This window comes from Saccostrea cucullata, unplaced genomic scaffold (assembly GCF_032062105.1).
Source record: "Saccostrea cucullata isolate Sc308-1 unplaced genomic scaffold, CSIRO_AGI_Scuc_v1 ctg220, whole genome shotgun sequence".
Lineage (NCBI taxonomy): Eukaryota > Metazoa > Mollusca > Bivalvia > Ostreida > Ostreidae > Saccostrea > Saccostrea cuccullata.
The window spans coordinates 36,048-51,748 of NW_026931323.1; the positions used below are offsets into that span (position 1 = coordinate 36,048).

Genomic DNA, 15,701 nt, shown 5'->3' on the forward strand with positions numbered 1-15,701 from the left:
TTGTCTTCCTCCTCCTTCGTTCAGTTTGTTTGTTAAATCTGTCAAAGTGTCCCTTCTGTTAGCCTTAGCGAGACGACTCAACTTCGTCTTGTCCCGAGTTGTAAACAAAAGTCGACGGCCAGATCTCGGCAAGTTTTCTACAGTGCCCAGTCTGTCAAATTTATTCAAAATACTCACGATTGTTGACCTTGGTATACCAGACATTCTTGCCAATTCTGCTTTATTTGGAGTGTGGTTTGCAGATTTTACGATCATTTCTTTTACCTCAGTGCTCAACTCAACTGATTTTCGCCCCATGTTTTCAAGTGTAGTTTTCCAGTGTTTACAGACACACAAGTGACAAAATGACGTCACAAAATCGTGACGCAATTACTCCAGTTTCTTTATTGAAAGTCGTTAGTTCTATAAATAGCGCGAGTGAAAAATAGCCGAGAGATGCATCGTGATTAACGCAATGCCAATCAAAATGACGAATACTTTGTCCATTTTTAAGTCATTATTATTGCGTGGACCCTGAGGTCCACGCAGTAAATATATAAGCGAGGTTAAACCGGATGCCCTGGGCAAAAGACAGGCTACGCATGCGCGAGAATGCTAGAAAGGTCGCACCTTAGGTAACTTGCCCGTAGAATAATTCGCCCTATTCGAATTAAAATATACCATTCATTAACAAATCGCACTTTTAATTCTGCATACCGCATTTACATATTCATTGGCAAATCCGATTTTCTCTCTTTTACATATACCTTTATAGACAAACAAAACATTGATTCTATGGTATAAGCATTTTAAGAAGTTATATGTAACTTAAAAATCTGAATGAAAAACGTCATCCAACGAATAGAGATAGCTTTTAAAAGATAGAGCAAGTTTTTGCCGGCATTAGTTTTGTGCATCAAGGCTCGCAAAATAATTTAGTGTTTCAGCAAACAAAATATCGTTTGATAAAGGTCTGTAGCAACGGCTTTTGATGTGTGTGTGTGGGGGGGGGGGGGCTCCGACAAAAGAATCTGTGCTTCTCGTAAACCATCAGATCTCTATTTCTCATGATAAATTTCTTCCGTATAAATCCAGAACAGATGTCAAGTCCAAGTCAGTATGAGTTACACGTAGCAAAATAACCTGATTTTTTAAACTGACAAAACTAAAGGTCGCTAATCGGAGATAAAATTTCACAATTTTGATTTGACACTTGACTACAGTCAGTTATAAGTAGGCAGATCATTGTAGAAAAAGTGAACAAACCTACATGAATATTCCCTACACCTAGATATTTTCTTAATTGAATTTCAGTTAGAAAAAAAATGCGTATGGTCCATGTATTGCAGTCCTTTTTTAAAGGACAGCAACTTGTTAAATTTTTAAATTAGAGAGTTATTTAACCCCCTTCCCCGCAGTCACGCATTTTAACGCATATAGCATTTCCTATTTCTAACGCAAAATCACGCATATACCGTTTCCCCGCAATCACGCATTTTCACGCACTTTTAAAAGTTCATTTAATCTTAAATTTAATGCCAATTTCCTTCTATTTTATACTTGCAAAATTCTCATCAAATAAGAAAAGTTATATTTGTATCAAAATATTACGTCATGATATTATTTACGCTGAACTTTAATGAAACGTGTACCTCGCTATAAGGTGCTTGCGGGGAAATGGTAAATATCTATTTCTATGACGTGAACATTAAGTGTATGTTGCATAACAGTTCAGTAAGTTGTAAAGAGTTAAGATTCCTGAAATATTTTTTCTTGAAGTTTCATTTCAATTTTTATTGATCAATTTTTGTTTGATTCTGAATATTTTTTACTTTAAATGTTTGATAAATTTGAAAAATGGATTTTTTTTACAGATGTATCTTTAATAATTTTTTTTCGAAAGTGCTTTTAACTATTTAAACCTACCAAGCATGTCAAACAAGCACTTTTACAATGTTAGATATAAATAAATGCAAAAAAATAGCACAGAAATCTTTCAAACAAGAGGCCCAAGGGCCACATCGCTCACCTGAGCAAGTGGCTAGGAAAAGCACAGATCAGATCAGAAATGAAAGTGTACTAAAGGCAGGGGGGGGGGGGCTTGAATTTTAACCCCCCAGGGAATCATGATTTGAACAAACTAGAATCTACACTACCTGAGGATGATTCCCTATAAATATCACTACGCATGGCTTTGAAGTACTTGAAAAGAAGATTTTAAAAGGTTTCCCTATATATTCCTATTAAAAGCTTTTATAGGCCATTTGGCCCCACCCTACCCCGGGGGTCATGATTTAAAGAAAATTCAATCTACACTACCTGAGGATGATTCCACAAGAGTTTCATCTTTCCTGTCTCAATAGTTCTTGAGAAGAAGATTTTTCCTATATATTCCTATGTAAAAATTTTATCGGCCATTTTGGCCCCGCCCTACCCCAGGGGGTCATGATTTGAACAAACTTGAATCTAAACTACCTGAGGATGATTCCATATGAGTTTCATCTTTCCTGGCCAAGTGGTTCTTGAGGAGAAGATTTTTAAAGATTTTTCCTATATATTCCTATGTTACATTTGATCGGCCATTTTGGCCCCACCCTACCCCCGGGGGTCATGATTTGAACAAACTTGAGTTTACACTACCTGAGGATGATTCCACATGAGTTTCATCTTTGTGAACGTACCATCATGTCAACATGTATGTAGCATAACAACTCTAACATGTATAATAGTACCAAAGTGGTACATGTATGCGTAAAGCTGACAAACAATTTTGATAGCTGTAATACTGTTCAAGCATCAATTCATTTATGTACGTGATTTTATTAAAAAGTCTCACACGCCAGGCTACAAATTTTCTCATTTTCATAGTTCAGGAATGACCGTGTGATACCTTAACATACATTTCTGAAACTTTGAAACAATTATGAATCACGTATGACTTTGCTAGTCTTTCTTTTGTCGTCTTTAAATAAACAAAGCCTCGAAATACCTGCATGTTTTGTAATAATACATAGCAAGATACAGCATGTCAGAAATATTTCCAAATCTTGCAACAAATTTCAGCATGTTGAAGGACATTCTATCAACAAGGTAAACCATTCTGTTGGCCCGTTTTGGTTCATTAGAGCTTACAAAATGTGATACAAAGTTACCGTATCTTCTGTGTATTAAGAACGCAATTTTCTGAAGAATTGAAAATTAATGTTTTTTCTGTAACAAGAGGAATTGGCACTCCTTCAAGGGTAAACTCATGAACTGTTCTATCGACTGCAGTACCCTTGTGCTGCAAGAAAGATTGGCGTTCTGATTTAATTTGTATCATATATACTCCCTTCACGAAACACTAGTTTATGGAACTCATCCTCAGAAATAAGAGTGTTTACATCAATGAATACAGCAAGATGTGGGTTATAGAAAAGATGCATAACGTGGGACCTCATACTGGTATTTTCAAACAGACGTGTTAAACTTTTCTCATATGAAGCATTAAATCTGAAAAAAAGTTTCCTTTGTGCGGCACCAGCAACTTTAGTGAGAAACGTGTTATTTTCTGGAATAAAGAAGTTAGGACAAAAACCGTCATACACCCATTTTAGAATAACTTTAAAACATACCCAGAAACCCTCTAAAAAATTTTGTGGACACAAGCAAGGTATAGAATGGTTTTGAAGTGTCCAGAATACAGCTGTTTTAACATGATAGGAGCATAATAATTTGTTTTCACCTGGAATCGTATTAACAACCTTCTTTAGAAAAAGCTTTAACAAACCATAAGTTAAGAATTGGCAATGATTCATAGAGTGTACAAGTTTTTGTTCCGCGGAAGAAAAAGAAATTTTCCATTCGATGTCTTCATGATTTCCAAGTTTGTGTCCTATGGCAACAAAGTGACAACCGCCTTCGACTATATCTTGTACAGTGTTAGATGAAGGCCAATATTGACACTTTGTTATACATGATGATGCTGGTGGAGGCCAAATATTACTGACAAAACATTAAGCAATGTCAAATTCTAGACCTTCCCTATAAACACTCAGACACGGTCCATGTATTTTAATATCACGTCCATTTTATAAACTTTTTATCTGTCTGTGTAATAAACTGGATATACAGAGTCTGTCGTTTATTTTGATGCAGGAATTGAGGAGACATTGGCATTTATTGGGTCCATGTATCAAAATTTTAAGTAAAGCAAATCCAGGAGGACTTTCAGAACAGTCAACAAGAAAATATGATAAATTGGATGTACAATTATGCTCAGCTTGAGATACGTCCCAGATCACGACATCGCGCCTCGGCCAGAGTATCACGTCGATATCAGACCCCACCATTCTGAAACCTTTTTTGTAACTCTCCAAGTAACAAAAGTTCATGTCGCAATTACAGTCAATAGACAAAAGTATTCGTTATTTTCAAAATGGCGTCGCGTTGTTTACGTTCACAACGGGAGTTTTAAACGTAGATTTGTATACTTAGAATTAAAGTCACTTACCTAATATTTGGTCAGATTTCCCTTCATACGGATTACTTCTTTAATCCGATCTGGAATGGATGCATAGAGGCTGTGGACGTATTCCAAGGGGATGTTTTCCCACACTTGTCTAATTGCCTCAAACAGCTGATTGCGACTTTCAATAGTTGCGGACATGCCTTTAAGCTCTCTTTTGATTTTTAACCAAATGTTTTCAATCACATTTTAATCTGGAGACTGAGCTAGCCAATCTGTGCAGTTAATATTATTTTCGGTCATATAGTTTTTCACTACGAGAGCCCTATACAGTACGGGAGCATTATCGTCTTGGAAAACATAGTCTTTGTTCGGGAAATGTCTGGCTATTACAGGCCATAAATTATTATCAACAATTTCTATGTATTTGAGAGCATTTATATTACCTTCGACAGGTACAATAGTTCCCATACCATCAAAACACATGCGTCCCCAGATCATAAGTGTTATCCTCCTTTTCTATGGCGGACAAATCAAATGGGGACTGTTCGCTTCGGCGTCCTTTCTCCATATATACACACGGTTACATGTATCTGTCCCGATAACAATCTGACTTTCATCGGAAAATATATATTTTTTCCATTCATTATCACTTTTCCAGTTTTTTTTCGTTCTTGACACCATTTTACCCGCTTTTTTCTGTTCACACATCGAACCACCATAGTCTTCCTTGCACGTTTCCTTTTGTACCCTTCTTCACGTAATTTTCTAAATACTGTCTTTTCACTGAATTGTCTACCTCTTCCTTCGTTTAGTTTGTTTGTCAAATCTGTCAAAGTGTCCCATCTGTTGCCTTAGCGAGATGACTCAACTTCGTCTTGTCCCGAGTTGTAAACAAAAGTCGACGGCCAGATCTCGGCAAGTTTTCTACAGTGCCTAGTCTGTCAAATTCATTCAAAATACTCACGATTGTTGACCTTGGTATACCAAACATTCTTGCCAATTCTGCTTTATTTGGAGTGTGGTTTGCAGATTTTACGATCATTTCTTTTACCTCAGTGCTCAACTCAACTGATTTTCGCCCCATGTTTTCAAGTGTAGTTTTCCAGTGTTTACAGACACACAAGTGACAAAATGACGTCACAAAATCGTGACGCAATTTCTTTCTTTATTGAAAGTTTCATTCTATTTCGTTAGAACTTTCTATAAATAGCGCGAGTGAAAAATAGCCGAGTGATGAATCGTGATTAACGCAATGCCAATCAAAATGACGAATAATTTTGTCCATTTTTAAGGCATTATTATTAAATTTTTAAATTAGAGAGTTATTTAACCCCCTTCCCCGCAGTAACGCATTTTAAATAACGCATATAGCATTTCCTATTTCTAACGCAAAATCACGCATATACCGTTTCCCCGCAATCACGCATTTTCATGCACTTTTAAAAGTTCATTTAATCTTAAATTTAATGCCAATTTCCTTCTATTTTATACTTGCAAAATTCTCATCAAATAAGAAAAGTTATATTTGTATCAAAATATTACGTCATGATATTATTTACGCTGAACTTTAATGAAACGTGTACCTCGCTATAAGGTGCTTGCGGGGAAATGGTAAATATCTATTTCTATGACGTGAACATTAAGTGTATGTTGCATAACACTTCAGTAAGTTGTAAAGAGTTAAGATTCCTGAAATATTTTTTCCTGAAGTTTTCATTTCAATTTTTATTGATCAATTTTTGTTTGATTCTGAATATTTTTTACTTTAAATGTTTAATAAATTTGAAAAATGGATTTTTTTTTTTTTTACAGATTTATCTTTAATAATTTTTTTCGAAAGTGCTTTTAACTATTTAAACCTACCAAACATGTCAAACAAACACTTTTACAATGTTAGATATAAATAAATGCAAAAAAATAGCACAGAAATCTTTCAAAAAAGTCTTTTCTCTGATTACATATAATATCTGTATAAGGTTTACTGAACTAAAGAATACATTCTTTTATTTATCCAGTAGATGTGACTCATTTGATATCTTTTTTATATTCAAATAATTTAATTTTATTTGTATTCTCGCCTCTCATTGGTTGATTTCCAAAAAGGAACGCATAACATTTTGTATAATCTGGTTTGGTATGGGGACACACCCCCTTGACGACCAGCTTAATCATCCTATCCATGCAATCCCCTCATTTCCAGTCCTCGGAATCCATGGAAAATTCCAGATTTAATAAATGTACCTTCAACTTTAATCAATTACTCGTTCTTACCTCATATAAACAAACATCATGGCTGCTAGATCTATGTATCAGTCATTACCTCCCCTCGCTTCAAATCACTTCCGTTACTACGGTTGTATTATTGCGCGGTAAATTTGAACTTATAAAAAGCAACACAATTTTACATCAAAAGTTGTTTAATTATTTTAAAATTAAATTATAAGGAATGACTTTAATTCTTGGCCATATTATCGAGTATAATCTGGTTTGGGTCAGTTTACGCTTTTTTATAATCCGCTTCGCGGATTATAAAGCGTAAACTGACCCAAACCAGATTATACTCGATAATATGGCCAAGAATTAGAGTCATTCCTTAATTGTTAAGTGCAAATGTGACGTCACAATGATGATGAAGTTAAAAAAGTCTTACTATAAACAAGAGGCCCATGGGCCACATCGATCACCTGAGTACATTTTATACTTCTGTTTACAGTTACTAAGGTTAATGTATATTGTGACTAGAATTTTAAACTATTTGATATTACTCTCATATTAATAACAATTGCTTTACTGTTCTTGACCATATACCTTGGAAAAAAAAATCCCTATTGTGGCCCCTCCCTACCCTGGAGTAATGATTTGAACAAATGTGAATCTACACATAATTATTAAGGTCTTCCGTCTTCAGGGAAAGACCTTCTTGTTATTCTTCGGTTTCTTTTTCACTTTTTTCCTTCTATATTATTATTCTTTTTTTCTTCCTGAGATGCATGTTTCAAGTTTAATTTATGCTGGTAACTATTAATTCAATTCAAATAGAAATGATTATTAAATCTTACCTATGAGTTTACCATATCTGTCAAACCGAACGCGGCCTTTTACAAATACATAAATTCCTACGCAACTTCAAATGCATGTATCTCCATTAATAGCAATATCGTAATTGTAATCAGACAATATCCCATATACATATTAACTCAAAAACAATCTCATTCAAACTCACATATACACCCAGGAGCTTGTCAGAAGTTTATCAACTGGCGCTACTTGAAAATTCAAAGAAATCAACAATTTCAACGAACCCGTGGCGAAGTGGTTAGAGTGCTCGCTTACTTATCAGGGGGTCCAAGGATCGAATCCTGCTGAAGCACCTTATTTTTTTTAAATTAATTTTTTTTATTTGACGTCACTTACGGTTCGGAGATATTGTCAATTTTATGATTTTTAAGGGTCAGGTTGTCCCCAGACTTTCTAACAAATGTCTCTTGATAGAATCATGAAACTTTCAGGCATGATAGTCCTATGTCTATAGATATACGTAAGGTATTTCATTTTTATCGGAAGTGTCGCACGTCGGCGCTCGTTATGGCCTAAAAAAGTCCAATTGTGAATTTCAAAATTTCTAACACATTTTCTACGATATCTTTTTACCTGGAAATATTTTGTTACAACATAAAGAACAAAAGAAGTGTAAAATTTCAAGATCTTGAAAATAATATCTCGCAAGGCTGGCCCCTAAAAAGGGATTTAGAGGGGCCAGAAGTTTTTATCTGATATCTTTAAAAGTATTGAAAGTATTGAAAATTTGTAATATGTCAAAGAAGCAATGTTGTTCAAAATGTCAAGCTGAATCTAGTGGGGTCATCAAAATACGTCCGGTGACGTCAATTCCGAAGTAATCAGAAAATGCATATCTTTGCCGTTCTTGACAGGTTTTTGGGAAACATCTATCACCGGAAGCATAAAACTTTATTTTCCGTCCGTCGACGTCACTTCCGGTCGAACCCGAAGTAGCAAAAATGGCTAACTTTTGCAATAATTAACATAGAATTTATGGATCAAAATCATTTTAGCACGTCATTACTATTTTTTTATGTAACTTACTTCCGGTCAAACAAGACGGAGAACCTACTCGTTGCTTTGTAAAGAGCTTTGCTGTAGTTAGTATTTACTTTTATTTATGAGTTTATGTTACTGCAGACATTCAGTTACTATTCAATATCATATTTCAATACATCGGGATTACTATTCCACAATGGATCGTGTAGACTAATCAACAATTTCAAAACTAATGTTGTATATATGTTAATCCTTTGTTCATTTGTTACCTTATCATTGTTTATTTATTTCTTGTTTAAACTTTTATGCCTCATGTGAGGCCTTAAAGTGAAATAAAATGTTCAATGCAGTAAAAACAAACAAAAATCTGTTTTGAAGGATTGTTGGAATCACGTCTAGCTCATGAAAAAATACTTTGAAACTATATGGTATTCAAAAACAGCAGCGAGATGCTTAAAATCATGAAAATATATTGGATTAGCATTACATATTGGATCATGTTGACTGGCAGTTGCAGTAAAAGTGGACTGAAAAATCTCTTTTAGAGAACTTTTTTTTCTTCCTATTGTCAGATTCTATTGCAGTTTTAAACTATCCATGAATGCTTTTTTTTCCTTTGTAGACAAATACATTAACTATCATGCTAGTAAAAAATAAAAAGCTGACCATTTTTAGTTTAATTCACATCTTTAATGAAGCTACAAAGCAGACAACACATGCGTTTCTCGGAATACTCTATATACATGTAGTTTATTTACTAGGCTTGTTCGTAAAGTTCGAAACACAAGATTGATGATTACTGACAAATTAAACATTGATAAAATATATGAAACTATTATTTTCATTAGATTAATGTTTCATTTGACACACGTACCAATATTTAACAAAAACAAAGCACAAACAATTATATTTTTATCAGATACAAAAAACGACACATACTCAGACCCAGACCACTAAAACTAAAATCCTTGACGTTACCCGACGTCAAAAACTAAATTCGTGTAAAGCTTTTCTCAACACAGTCACCGTTTTACTCGATACATTTCTTTTGTCGCTGTAAGCAGTCATCAAAAATGAGTACAAACTGTTCGGATTTTATATGTATAAAATAATTTTTACACTTTCTGTCTCAGATCCTGTAAATCACCAAACCTTTGTCCGCGTAAAAAAGACTTTTCTAAGACCGCGGAACATTAACTGGCAAAATTGGAAATATACAGTTTACGTCATTTCTATCTGTTACAATCAAAACATTCAGTGATAGACAAAGAAATGGGCGGGTACTATTCGACGCGGACGTGGGGAAAACATCGGATTGAAATTGCAGATCGAAATTCATTTTCAATCCACCTGAGCTGTTTTCAAAGCAAAGAGAGAATATATGATCAAAAAATCAACTAATTTCAACTCCCAAATACATATTGTTTGAAGTTCACATTAATATGAGTTTTAGTTTATAATTTTAAGAACGCAAAAGATCATAGAAGACAAAGATTATTTTTCAGGAGATATTTGATAATTCTAGAGGGGGGTTAAAAAATTGTCGAGTCAGTTCATGGCTTAACATGACAATATATTTTATTTCTAGGATTATAAGAGTGCATGAGTTTTATACTTATTCTCACTGAAAACTGTTGGACAACTTTATTTAAAAATCGTTCAGCCCCCCCCCCCCCCCCCCCCCCAACACAAACATACATGTATACATATATTTATTAAACAGAAATGAAATATTTGTCCCTTAAATATTAATTCAATCAAAACACTGGACAAACAAATTCAAATTGTACCAAAATTAAAATTATTTGTCTTCTGGGTCATTCAGTAATAATGTGCCATCTAGCGTAGCGGAGGTGGATTGAAAATGAATTTCGATCTGCAATTTCAATCCGATGTTTTCCCCCACGTCCGCGTCGAATTGTACCCACCCATTTCATTGTCGATCACTGAATGTTTTGATTGTCACAGATAGAAATGACGTAAGCTGTATATTTCCAATTTTGCCAGTTAATGTTCCGTGGTCTTAAAGGAAATACGGCAAAGTCACGTTACGAATTCATTTTAGTACAGTAGGCTAACTGCAATCTCAGAATGATGGTCGTCCTTCACGCAAAGGAAATTTATAAAGTAATTAGAATTTTGCGGTGCTCCAGGTCACCATCCCAAGTCTAATAATGAAGCCATAATTGTATTCATATATTTGTAATTGAATATAGTTTTATATTTTGTAATTCACATTTAGTAAAGGATTACAAATATGTTGATAATAAATATCAAACATATCATTTTTTTTTTCAAATTTTAGATTGTCAACGAACTTTAAGGACAGATCTCGTATAAATGAATACATGATCTAAAGACATTTCATACTCTGCAGGAATTATTGTTTACAGTAAGTTTTACATCCATTCAATGAAAAAATTCTAGATTTAAAAAATTCATAGATAAATTAAATATTTCGAGTAAAAGCAAATTAATTATTATACTGTGGTTTGTTATTTAGTCTTGCACAATCATGTCTCTGTTTAAAAAAAAAACAGGGATATATCCTTGTTTTTTGTGTCCATACAATTCTGTGATCATAAAAAATTCATCATCACATTTAATATAACTGGCCAGATTGAATTCTATCAATTCTTTTTATAGCTGCCTCACTTATCTGATTAACTTGTATCTCTTCTTCAACAGCCTTTTTGTAAGAGACCAAAGCGGCTTCCTTATGATCAGTGAGTTCCTGGCAGATCCCTAAAATCTGCCACGATATGTTTCTGAACTCGCTAGGCACGTATTCCCCCACGTCATTGTTAAGAAAACTAAACAAATCAGCTAAAGCTCCCCGTGCTTTCCTTGCGTTAACACGACGGTAGCACAAGACCAATAGAAAATAAAGCATGACAAATGGAGGAATACCAATTGCGGGCAATATATTTTTCTTACTAGCCTCCTGTTCCAGACTTAATTCGCTGAGATAAATCAGGTCACTATCTAATACTATGTCTGTGACAACATTCCGATTCAATCTTATGGACCATGGTAGTTCTTTTACAGCTTCTGCGTAAGCTGAGTCATCTATTGTGTACCTGTATATCACAGAATTCTTGAACATCTCAATCTTTAAACACTCTAATACTTTCACGGCCTTTCGATATCTGTTTGTTTGATAAAGGAAAAGTGCTTCATAGAGGGATGTGGACAGAAAACCAAATTTTCTTGACAACCTCAATATCTCATCAGATCTCATTTCTAAAAGGTACCGTGATTTATTAGAAGCGTTCCCGCAATAAGAAGATGTTTCAAATGCAAGTATGCGAAAAACTTCTGATGCATAAACTTGCATAAATGTTTTCTGGTACTTTGTAAATGTAAAATTTTTATCTTTCAGAATTTTTTCTAGTGCCTGTAAGCTTTTGATAGGATTGAAGATGATTTTTATTTGATAACAGGTATAAGCGAATATTTCAAAGAAATATTCACAATCAAACTTAGGTTCAGGAAGTCTAACTTGAAGGTCGAATGGAATTGGAAAATTGGAATATCTACGTAATTGTTTTTCCATTGACGGGCTCAATAATAAACATGATGGCCACATCCTCTTCAAGCTGACAAGCTGCTGATACAAATTGTGCTGCACGTTTCCATAAACCTTCCCAAAGAACATATTGTTTTCTGGAATGAAGAAGTTTGGACATACACCATGATAAATATAGTTGATAAAAGTTTCAAAACAGATCTGGAAACATTCTAGGAGATTTTGTGGGTACCACTCTGGTATGATATTTTTTTGAATAACCCAGAATAATACCGTTTTCATGTGATAGGAACATAAGGGTAATTCTTTAGTTTCTTTTTTCAGAACCTCTTTAAGAAACATTTTTAGTAAAATAAAACACAAAAATTGGCAGTGACTCAGGCAATCTACGACTTTATGCTCTGCATGTGAAAATGAAATCCTCCATTCGGTCTTTTCATATAAAGATGACCGGTGACCGATTGGTACAACATGACATCCGCCACTGATGATGTCACGGACCATATGAGGTGGAGGCCAATTTTCACATCTACCTATCCAAGGAAGGGCTTGCGTGGGCCAGAAGTCGGACTTGAAACAAAATGCGAGGTCAAAATTATTTTTCCCCAAAGTTGTACTGAAACATGGACCGTGAGGAACAGATCCTGGTCCTCCGAGAAAAGAACACATGATATTACAGTATGTACTGCTAGATATGTACCGTCCGCTATTCATGTGAAAACATGCAAATATAACATCAGGTTTGTTTGAGTCATTTAGCAATTGAAGAAGAACATAGCCAGGAAACTTATGATCACTCTCCATTAATATCAAAGTACTGTTTTGAAAATTGTAATATCTGCCTTGAGATGAATCACATATAACTTTATGGGATTTCGGCCAAAACATTATGTCACTATCTGAACTTTCCAATCGAAATCCCTCTCTTTTGCTACCACTGTACAAGAGTCTGTATCCAAAGGGGCAGTTTTCGTTATCTATTCTATTTTTTATTTCCATTATATCCCTTCTCATGCCCCGCTCTTTCGGCGAAGCTATCTCACCCTCTCTCGAGAGTCCTACATAAAGTTTTTCTGATGCACGATGTAAATAATCCATCCTGCATGTTTGAAAAAAAAATAAATAATTATTGTTGACAGGTTAAAAAGAACTTAACTGTAATTCATATTATAAAAAATATATATATTAAAAAGATTATGAACTATTTAGAAATAAAAGTTCATTTTATATTCAACAAATGTCTACAAACACGATCGTGTGAAAAGAAGGTGCAATCTTACCTTAAAATCAAATGTGCTTGTTAAAAAGCAGTGTAAGCACTGAAATGTTCAATGAACATCCTGATAATTCATTTTATATGAATATTTTAATATACTCGTAGTTCGCATGCGCGTCCATTGTCATCAATAAAACCGGAACCAGAAACACTAACTTTTACAGCTGTACTCAGAGATTTTATCTTTGTCTTCGTAGAAATATTTCCTGTGTTTGACATCCTTATGAACTCTTGATACCATGATAAATCTGAGACTATTTGGAAAGGAAAAGAAAGATTCGTGTACAACTTGTCTATAATTTTGTTCTTTTTACAACCATTTCTTCTTCATACAAATCTTGTCCTTGTTAAAACCCCAGTGTTTGCAGATACAATGAGCAGTCAAGAGAGAGAGAGAGAGAGAGAGAGAGAGAGAGAGATGTAAAATCTCTGATATTTGAAGAAATAAAATGCTTATTTTGATAATTGCATATTAAGCCTTTTTCCAGCCTGAACTAAGCTGCAAAGATGAGGAAGTATTTGTAAAGGAAACCCACACTCGCCAATTACAAGTACATATTTTTGAATTAAATGATATAAAATTTTACTTTCTCGACATTTTTATTTACATGTATATAAGCAAACTACAGTACATCACGTTTTATTCCGCAATTTCACATACTTCCCCATTGCTGTGATGTCGTTCCTTTGTTTCAGCAGTTTTAAGATTTACCTGTAGCAGTCCAATATTAGAGAAAAGACTGATATTAATTGTAGATTCAGCCTTTCTCAGTACTACTAAATGCACTCTTAAAAAAGTTTTACTTAGTATTCATTTTTTACTTGAAATAACAAAGATAAGTAATAGATAATTACTAAGCATTTACTTAAACTTTTAAATCAATTACTGAAATATATGTCAATTACTAAATTCAAATGTTTTACTTGATTTTTGTATTTTAAAGAATTGTTTTGCTTACACACTAAAAAGTTTTACTTAGTAATTTATATTTACTTAAATTTGTGTATATAAGTAATAACATTACTTGGTCTTTACTTACATTTTACCACTATTAACTGTATATATATAATATAACTAATATTTTTTGTCCCCGTAAACGAAGTTTCGGGGGTATATAGTTTTTGTCGTGTCCGTCTGTCTGTCTCTCTGTCTGTCTGTCTAGCTGTCTGTTTGTCCGCAAAAACTTTAACCTTGCCCATAATTTTTGATTTAGCGGAGCTATGACTTGCATATTTCACATGTCCATTCCTTTTGACAAGACCTTTATTTGAGTATCGCCAAATTTGACCTTTTCACCTTGACCTTGGAGTTTGACCCACTTTTACAAATTCTAAACTTTTTCTTTAGCCATATCTTTCTAACAGTAAATATCAGGACATTAATGCTTCACGTATATATTATTTGTTGAAAGACCTTTCATTGGATACCAACAATCATGACCATTTGACCTTGACCTTGGAGATTTCAATCCTTGTGAAAAAACTTTAACCTTGGCCATTACTTTTGAATGATAAGGGATAGGGCTTTCATACTTACATATATGTAATTCCTGTGAGAAGACCATTCATTGGATACCAATACCTTGTCCCTTTGACATTATCCTTAGTGTTTGACCCACTTTTAAAAAGCATACCTTGACTTTAACTTTAAAAGGGGTAGGGTTAGTGCATTCATACTTAACATATCTCATCCTTGTGACAAGACTTTTCTTTGGGTACCACCAAATCTGACCCTTTGTCCTTGACCTTGGAATTTGATCTACATTTCAAAATTGGTTACATTGACCATAACTTCTGAAGGGTTGGGGCTAGTGCTTTTTGTCCCCCGCTTTCGCGAAAGCGAGGGGACATTAAATCTCATTCGTCTGCCCGTCCGTCTGTCTGTCTGTCCGTCTGTCCGTCAGTCTGTCCGTCCGTCACAAAAACTTTAACCTTGCCCATAACTTTTGAATAAGTGAAGCTATGACTTTCATATTTCATATGTGTATTCCTTGTGACAAGACCTTTCTTTGGGTACCACCAAATGTGACCTTTTGACCTTGGAGTTTGACCCACTTTTACACAAAAATTCCATATTTTTACTTAGGCCATAACTTTTGAATGGTAGGTACTAGGACTTTAATATTTCACATATATATTTTTTGTAGCAAGACCTTTTATTGGATACCAACAACTTTGACCTTCTGACCTTGACCTTGGAGATTTCCGTACTTATGAAAAAACTTTAACTTTGACCATAACTTTTGAATGTCAAGGTCTAGGGCTTTCATACTTCATATATATAATTCTTCTGAGAACACCTTTCATTGAATACCAAGAACTTTGCCTCTTGGACCTTGACCTTGGAGTTTGACCTACTTTTCAAAAACTTTGACCTTGGCCACAACTTTTGAACAGTAGATACCAGG

The 15,701-nt window shown here is 34.3% G+C and overlaps 1 protein-coding gene across 1 annotated transcript; it reads right to left on the minus strand.

The window, feature by feature from the left end:
- Positions 1-11,090: 11,090 nt before the first annotated feature.
- LOC134232168 (uncharacterized) lies at positions 11,091-13,115 on the minus strand. Its single transcript, XM_062714114.1, has one exon. The coding sequence runs from the start codon at positions 13,113-13,115 to the stop codon at positions 11,091-11,093; it is 2,025 nt and encodes a 674-aa protein (XP_062570098.1).
- Between the last annotated feature and the right edge of the window lie 2,586 nt (positions 13,116-15,701).